Here is a 9,215-nt window from a genome sequence, read left to right as displayed (position 1 = left end):
CAGAGTTTCAGTCACAGAAGATATAAAAAAATAACACAGTTAGATTCACACAGATGCAGAAAAACAATATTTAACTAATCTAACTATATTTTCATGTATGACTAAAGAATTACTCTTCCCTAGTTAAGTTTACTACAGCAAGGCAAGATGATGACTGTCAAGTTGCTTATTACAGGAAGGCAAGATGAGTTGTTGAGTTGCTTACTACAGCAAGGCAAGATGAGGTGTGCAGTTGTATGAGATATCTGTGAGACATCTTTCCTGTCAGGTTCCAGAGAACAAAGTGCTGCTGTGAGAGTTCAACATATCTCTCACTAATATCTAAAAAAATCATTTCAGTGCTGGTTATCGAATGACATCACATCTGGTCACCTGACTCTGTTACAGTACACACCCAGAACTTTGCTAAAAGCTGTTGCAGCATTGGAAATTTATAAAACAATTTAAAAAAACGTCCACCCTTCCAGGGTGACAATTAGGTCACTCCTAAGGACAATACAGTAAGATTCCTAGTCCTTGTTTTCCCAGACATTTTTTTGTCTCTGGCTGCAATCAGACCTGTAAGATAAATTTCTTATGGGTTAAACCAACCAATTTAATTTTAACCCAGTTTTCAGTTTTCAAAATTAGCTGGACTGAGATTAACCTTTTCCCTTCCAGAATTATCTGTCAAAACATACATTTAATCAGTTATAATAATAGTGTCTAACATACATGTATATCTCTTTTCTGTTCAGCAGGACCCACTGTTGATGCATTTTAACACAAGCAATTTACAAGTATATTTTTAACACAAGCATCTGTACAAATCAGTGTTATGGTCAAATGACATAAAATTATTTACAAAACTCCAGCTAGCTATGGTGGCATATGTTACAAATGCACTGCCCTAATCTCTCTGGTGCAGATGGCACTACTTCATATCATCACAACTTCTTTCACATAAAGTAAATCAATATGTTGGTTTAATCCAGATTGATACAGCAGCACAGCTTAAAAAACGTCCACGTATTTTCTTAACAGTCATGTCTTACCCACACTTTTGTTTTAATTTTTCCAGTAAAATACAATCTGAATGATACATTTTACCTTACAACTTTCAAGCTTTAAATGCAAATGTAACTAGGTTCATATGTTAATAGGTGTTTACTAGGCTAATGACCACATGGGCCTTTTTAAGCATAGACATTCATCCCAAATCTCTGACAAGTTCTGGTACCATTGATAAGTATATGCAAGAGCTTGGGAGTTTAAACATTTATAAGCAGGAGTCTGGGAGATGACCCATTTTCCATTTTCTCATCTAATTGTCCAAGTTACACTTGAATTGGGTTAGGGAATACCTCTGCTTGACATGGATGGGGGGCCTGTTCCAGTGTTCAAATGATTGGCTTGCATGCTGATTTTGCCAGTAATAATAAGTTATTCAATCCAACAATTACATTCATCACAAAATGCTTACTGCAGCTTATCTCTGCTTTTCCCACCTGGCTAAAGAGCAGCTTATATTCTCTCTTATTTAATTTTGTGTAGCATACACATTCTGCAAACACACTTAATTTGCTTCTTTCATATTCGCACAAATTTATTTTTGCTACTACAATGCATACAGCTGTGATGAATGGTAAAGTACTTTTTATTTCTTGTTTATAACCACACCTAATGCTTCTAGTTTTATTTTCAATGGCATACTTCCTGACCATTCTGCTGGACATATTTTGGTTTTCTGTGTCATATTTTTATTATTTTTGTGTTCTTTTACTGAATCATTCTCACATTATCTTGGTGACAGCTTAATTTTGTGCATTTTCACCTATTTTGTTAAATACTTTATTTACACACTAGTAATTTTACTCTAGCCATGGTGCTTTATCTAAAGTAAAATCCAATTCTCTTAGTATTATTTAGTAACTTCAGTACTCCAGAAAACCAAAATTTTATGAGAAATAGGCCAAAATGTGAGGGAAAAGTCTGGGCATTCTGTGAAAATCTGAACAATTGTGAGGTATGCCACCACTTTTCCTTCTGTTTTAAATAAACCTTCGTGTTCTGACTATATTTCATCATAATAAAAGTGGAATGCTATCATACTGTTCTTAAAAGATTAGGTTGCTCTTCTTAGATGTAATGCTTCCAGAGGTCTTGTGGAAAATATTACAAGTCTAACGTCATGATCACAAAATGGTTGATGTCATGGATTATCATAATAAACCTTTGTTTCAAAACTCTTGTTAGACAAAGGAATATGTTTTATCAACTTATCATATTAGGAAGAAAGATCTACAGCTCATGTAAAGTACAGAACTTAACAATTATTCGTTTTGGTTTTTTTTTTGGATTTAATTGATCTATTTGTTCTGATTCCTTCCAGATGGCAGCCTTAGAAAGACAGGTCTTTGATTTCCTTGGATACCAGTGGGCTCCTATTCTTGGCAACTTTCTTCATATAATAGCAGTTATACTGGGTCTTTTTGGAACCATCCAGTACAGACCACGATACATTGTTGTGGTAAGTCCATTTACAGACTTTTAACATTACAGTTTTAGCATGTTAATATTTATAGTGGGTTAAGAAAAATACTTCATCTGACCACTGACCAGCCAACTGATTCCTAATTTCAAACTACACATTGTTTTCTTACTAATTAACTTCCAGCAGGTCCAAATAAACACCACAATTATTGTTTTAGACTGTATGAATATCAAATGTCCATCTTGTCAGAAAAGTTATGTTACTATATGATCTCTTTGGCATGATGTGCAGATTCTACTTTGTGGGCACTGGGTGTTTTTGTGTTGGTGTTTGTGTGTGTGCATGTGTGTGTGTGTGTGTGTGTGTGTGTGTGTGTGTGTGTGTGTGTGTGTGTGTGTGTGTGTGTGTGTGTGTGTGTGCGTGTGTGCGTGTGTGTGTGCTAGAAAGGAGTTGAAGTGACAAGATTATCAATAACAGGGAAAGATAATAATTTTCATGCAACCAGTTTTCCCCAATAATGTTTTCATGCTACCATTTTGTTGCCTTTCTCTGGAGTTAATATCAATAGTAGCAGGATTATGGAGTTTGGGAAAGTTTGCCTTTTCAAAACTACTTTTTGTTTTATTTATTTATTTTTTTCAAGGGCTATGTCTGGCATTTTGTAAATTTCTGCAGTTTTCTGGTTTTCAATGAATAGGAATTCAATGGATTGCTTTCACTTGATATGCATTTCAAAGTGTAGCATTATGATGAACTGGGGGCAATCCTTAATATTAGGCCAACACATATATCATCTTTTAGAACCATCAGGTCTTGGAGTAAAAATAATGAAATTACTCCATGGTGAGAAATTTTATTTAACTTTTCTGTTGTTTACACACACACGTATATACAAATATTTCAAGCACAGTCATTAATGCCCTCCTAGCTTCCCAATATACCAAAACACTTGTTCCCATAAAAAGTGTCCAGGCTGTTCTTAAAAATATCTTTAATGTAGTTTGGTAGTCTGTTTCATGCATCAGCTATTCTGTCAGAGAGCTAATTTGCACACTTCTCATTCCTATAGAATCTTCTACATAGGTTATCTGATGATTCTCTACTACTTTTTGATAACCCCAAACATTCCCAGAGGTAGTTATCACTAAACGCCCTATATACCTGAATAACATCTCCTCTTAGACAGAAACATTGTACAAGTTCAGATATTTTAGTCTTTTATAATAACTTAAATGTTCACATCCATTGATATTCTAGGTATATTTCCACTGTACTCTTTCCATTTTATTAATGCTTAATTTCTTATATGGTTTCCATATTGTTAATCCATACTCAAGTTTGGGTCTAATGTAACTAACAAACAATGACTTCATCATTTCTGATTTCCTATGCTTTATAAATCTATTTATACAATCTATAGTTCAATGACAATCATTAACCAATTGGGTAATATGATTAGAAAAACTCATAGCTGAATCTAACCCTATACCCAGGTCCTTAAATGAGTTTGCAGTTTCAATCATTGTGTGCTGTATTAAATATTCACCTTTCAATTTATGTCTCCCAAATCTCATATGCTTAGTTTCTGATGTATCTATTATTATTTTCCTGTACCCAAATGGTGAATTTAGTCAAGTTATTTTGCAGACATGCCTTATCTGTAACACATGTAATCAGTTTACCCAATTTCAGGTCACTTGCATATAGACTGTAGAACACCTCAGATGAAAAAGTTAGGTCTGAAAGATATAATCTAAACAAGTATGAGCCTAGGACAGAGCCCTGTGGGACACCCTGACCAAGGATTTCACCTGTCCAGTTTCTGTATGATGTTGTATGATGTTGCTTATCTCTTAGGGTGGGGGTAGCAGTCACTATATCTCTTTGCAATGGATTGGGATATATAAAACTTTTCAAAAAAGTGATTTCTTATCACAAATGGTTGAAAACAGCTGTTCATGTGTTGATTTTAATGAAACCCACATGTGACCATCATCAGTGAAACAGTCAGTGAGATCCAGTGCATTGCTTGTTACATACAGTACCACTCCATCAAACTATATATATATATATACATATATATATATATACATATATATATATATATATATATATATATATATATATATATATACATATATATATATACATATATATATATATATATATATATATATATATATATATATATATATATGGCTAGCCTAAGGCATAGATGACATAGGTGGCCATCTAGGGTGATAGTCAGGGGTGCTTTTTCAAATTCCCTGTTTAGATAAAATTGTGCCAAGATGTCAGAAGCAGTTGTGTCTGGAGCATCCTACAAGTAAACCCCTGTACTTCTTATTATCTGGGCTTTCTAACGAGTCACAACCATGATCTAAACAATGAACCACAGAGCCTTGGTGCTGTGTGTGTCACTGTCTATATTATGGTTGTTGGACTGAGCAGAAAGCCCAGAAACTTTGAATGATGGAGGATAGTGTCCTCAACCACCGATAGAGTTTATAGTTTGTTTTGGAAGAGAATGTCATGACTGTGGTGTATATCATGACTGTAGTGTACCTGTGCAGAATAATGTTGCTTATAACAGGGATACTTACCTTACCTATGGCAGGCAACTAGAGTCTCACACCCTTCAAATCCTTCTGATTTTACCTCATGTTTCTCATCATTTCCTAGTAAAATGTGTATTTTTTTGGGTAAATCGGTGAGGGTTGTAGTCACTCAATAACTTATTTTATTTATTTATTTATTTTACATTTGTTGACCGGGATAGTCCGACTGGATGCATGTCCATTTTCAGCGGAGGCCCGGGGAGAAAAGCTCCAAGGGTAAGCAGATACAGCATTACATAATACCAGCATTACATATTACAAACAGACTATTTACAGAGATTACATAAGTAAGCAAGTTAAACAAGTTCCACAGGTTAAAGTTAGTCCTGAGCACAAGTCAGGATTAAATTAAATTACACAGTAAACTGGTTAACAGATTTTTACACATTCGAGTCATAGTAATGACAGACAATTGAGTTTCAGACTTCATAACCTTCAGAAAATGCAAGCTAACAAATCACCTGTTATTCCAGTAACTTTCTAACCACCTTTTTTCATTTCATACATTTATTGACCAGGTGGTTACTGGCACAGTGGTGCAGCGGTAGCATTGTTGCCTCACAGCAAGAGGTTCTGCTGTTTGATTCTTGGCTGGAGCACCTTCTGTGTGGAGTCTGCATGTCCTCCCTGCAGTTGAGTGGTGTTTGAAAAACATGCGTAGAATGGGCATGCCTTTGTTGAAGGATGGGTGTTGAGCTGGCACCTCAGCACCTGTAAAAAATCTACTGCCAATCATTAGCGGACCAGAGTTCTGCTGTGGTGACCCCCTAACTGGGAAAAGCCAAAAGAAGAACATTTATTAACCAGGGAAGGCCACAGAGCACACATGTTCCTGTTCAAGGACAACCTAGCTTAAGAGAAGAGCACTGTCTGGTGAAGTGACTCTGTGAGAGTTATACGGTAAACTAAGGCAAAAAAAAAATCATACACTGTATCCTTGGCTACAAGAATCAGCTCATTAACCTTACAGTGCCTTAATCCCCTGTGCTAACCATCAGATACAAAATGAATATTTAACATTTATCCCCGATAAGCATTTGCCCCTGATTCTTGTACTGAGAGGCTGACTGTTATTTGAAAGCATTACTGTATAGCTCTTACTTGATTTATTTCTTTATTTTTTATAACAGTTTGGCATCTGGGGTATACACAAAGTATTATAATTGCTGGGTTGGTTTGTGGAGGAAAATAACTATCTACTGATATTTGCTCATTATGTTGCCTTTCCAGGATAAATGTGATTTGTGTAGAGCAACTTGGAATGCTTTAATTGGTGGCTACTGTTTGTGTGGGAAATAGTTGAAATACATTACAGGGACATAACTTTTTATCAAAATTAGACATCTGAAGTATATATAACTGCTGGATGAAGGTGGAGACTGTTTGTGGAAGAAAGTAACGGATTTGTCAGTTATTCAGTTTGAACAGTTAGATAATGGCTGCAAATTCTACAGAGTGGAATCTGCATGCTACCCATGTCTCTGTTTGATTTTACGCATGTGTTCAGGTTTCCTCCCATACCTAAAATATATGCTGCAAGTGAATTGTCATTCCTCCATTTTGCGTGAATGTTAGTATGCAGTGTGTGAGTGTGTTTGTGTGGCTTGTTGGCAGTGCTGGATTATAAGCATCATGGACCTGGAAATGAAAATCATAATATGCTTATTTATTTGGTGTGGCAACAGCACAAGACTTCAGACTAAATGACAGAAGAAGCACCAGAGCCTATTTCAGACATTTGAACTTGGAGCTGCAGCTCCATCAATACCCCCTGTTTATCAGGAATGCTTATCAATGGGAAAGTGTGTGTGCTCGCGCCATGCACGCGCCCGCTTGTATGTGTGTGTGTGTGTGTGTGTGTGTGTGTGTGTGTGTGTGTGGGGGATGTGTGTGGGGATGTGTGGGTGTGTGTGTGTATATGTGAACATTAAAAAATAATAATTTATCTGTGTACTCCCACAATATTGCCAGGCTTCTACATAATTCATTTTTAAAAAAGAAAAGAACAGTTAAATAATTATCTTTCAAAAATGAGTCTTAAAATGCATCTCAGAACATCAAGATCCTTAGAGCTTCTAGGACCCTGGCCTGCCCCCATACCATACACTGTATAAAGTGGATTTTGACATGGCCTTATTGGTGACCTCTGCCCTCAATCCCACCTTTTCAAAAATGGGCCCTACTCAGAGCTGTACACAAAATATTGCTGTAGCTTGTATGATGGGGCTGGGGATAAGGTGGTTATTATTTGTTTATTTTTTTCATACTCAAATCTCAGATGTGTGCACAGGAGGCTGGCATTACATGTAAGGGGCTAACTTTTCTACCAAACTTATGATATGGGCACAGAAGGTTTTTATAGCTTGTGCATGGGCTGGGGACAGTGCAGTTAATGTTTCTTTAACTTTTCTCCCATCATCAAAACCATGTAAAAGGTTACTATAGCATGTTAGTAACTGTGCAGTTGCATACTGACAATTTCTTATGTGCACAATTTTATTTAGTGGTAAAAATTCATAAACTTCTGCATTGATACTGGGACAGGGCCTCAATATTAGTGTGTTGCACTGATGTGTAGCTGCACAGAAAGTTGCACAGATTGTGAAATTTTCAGAAATATTACAATGAGTAAACATATTCAACTACTGAGTTATCATTTTGTATTTCAGGAATGCAATTTGCACTTTGAAATAGTTTTGTTGACGTGAAATAAAGTCAACATCTTATCTTGCATTCCCATATCTTTTGAGATGCCTTCAGAATATATGTTTGGAAGAGAACATGATTATTTTGTGACCCCTTTTGTTGCATGACAACTTATTCTTTTTTTAGCTCGTCATTTCATTCCATGAAGACACAAGATGCTGTTGCAACATGTTTGTGCCCTGTTTTCTGTCTAGACCTTAAAATATCTAATCACCCTGGGGGAATATATTTCTTGTTCCAGAAGAGAATACCTTAGCAGCAAATTAATCTTCATGGTCCAAGGTTTGAGGTGGGCATGAAGCACTGGGAATTATCATCAATAGGAGCCTTATGCTTCCCAGTATACTACTTAACCTCTCTTTTTTGCATTCTGTCCCTAGCAAAAAAAAATCATAAAGTGTGCCATGCCCTAATGCTGTATAATAAATAAGGTATAATTGGCTGCCGAGAAAGTAATGCAAATTAGTTTGGTTTGTGTGATTCTGGACATGGAAAAACATATTCAGAATATGCATGTATTATGTACTTCTGCAGTCAGATGGGTGGGACGGCTGTCCACATGCAGCTCTAAGGTGCATGCTTCTTTAGTCCATAGCACTGCTATAACTCTGTCACCAGAAGATGCTGGCACTGTAACAGACTGATTTGTATCCCTGTCCCAGAACAGATGAGCCATCATTGGCATTTAAATCCCATGATGTCTCAGCTTCCCCAATGACTGGGTTCGCATAGCAATCACCCTTTTTTCCCACAGTTATAGCCAAAGCAAAATTAATTGAAAAATAAGGTAAAAAATGAGGGGCACTTTTGAACTACTGATACTATTAACTAACAGTCCTCAAAATAGTATCATTTGCTGGATAAAGAAAACTTTTGAGATAAAATTTGAGATCTCCTTAAAAAGGGACAGTTGAGAGCTCTGCCACCTTGTAAGTCTATATTAGGTCATCTGGGTCACAGTCAGGACTTTATCCCTCTATGTTAAGGGGCTGGCTTTGCTATAAGACAGTTTGTCAGAAACCTGAAAGCATCTGGTCTAAAAATTGTACTTACTCCTCATTATAACTGCAGCAGCTTTCAAGACTGAAATGGTGCCATCTGACACTTTTTCTACACATTCAAAAGAATCATCAGATATGTTTAATTTTCCATTTCAGAAGAGGAAAAAATAATAGCCATGAAGGGAAATATATGTTATTTATTTATTTTTATGACAAGGGTAGAACACTAATACTTGTTGTTTCTTTCGGCTTTTCCCGGTTAGGGGTCGCCACAGCAGAACTCTGGTCCGCTAATGATTGGCAGTAAATTTTTATGTGCCGAGTTGCCAGCTCTGATGCAGAACTTCAACGAAGGTACACCCATTTTTCTTCATGTCTCCATGCAGAAGATGCTCTAGCTGTGAATCGAACCGCACA

The 9,215-nt window shown here is 36.4% G+C and overlaps 1 protein-coding gene across 1 annotated transcript in view; it reads left to right on the top strand.

Moving 5' to 3' along the window:
- The first annotated feature begins 2,371 nt into the window (after positions 1-2,371).
- NKAIN3 (sodium/potassium transporting ATPase interacting 3) overlaps positions 2,372-9,215 on the top strand; it is a 2,685,286-nt gene continuing 2,678,442 nt past the window's right edge. Inside the window, exon 1 of the mRNA XM_044065469.1 lies at positions 2,372-2,509. Coding sequence (XP_043921404.1) covers positions 2,372-2,509 — 138 coding nt within the window. The remainder of the gene's footprint in view (positions 2,510-9,215) is intronic.

The sequence above is a fragment of the Protopterus annectens genome, chromosome 3.part0 (assembly GCF_019279795.1).
Source record: "Protopterus annectens isolate FY-2018-M chromosome 3.part0, PAN1.0, whole genome shotgun sequence".
Lineage (NCBI taxonomy): Eukaryota > Metazoa > Chordata > Ceratodontiformes > Protopteridae > Protopterus > Protopterus annectens.
The sequence above is the reverse complement of the archived record's forward strand: the minus strand, read 5'-3'. Positions and strand labels throughout refer to the sequence as shown.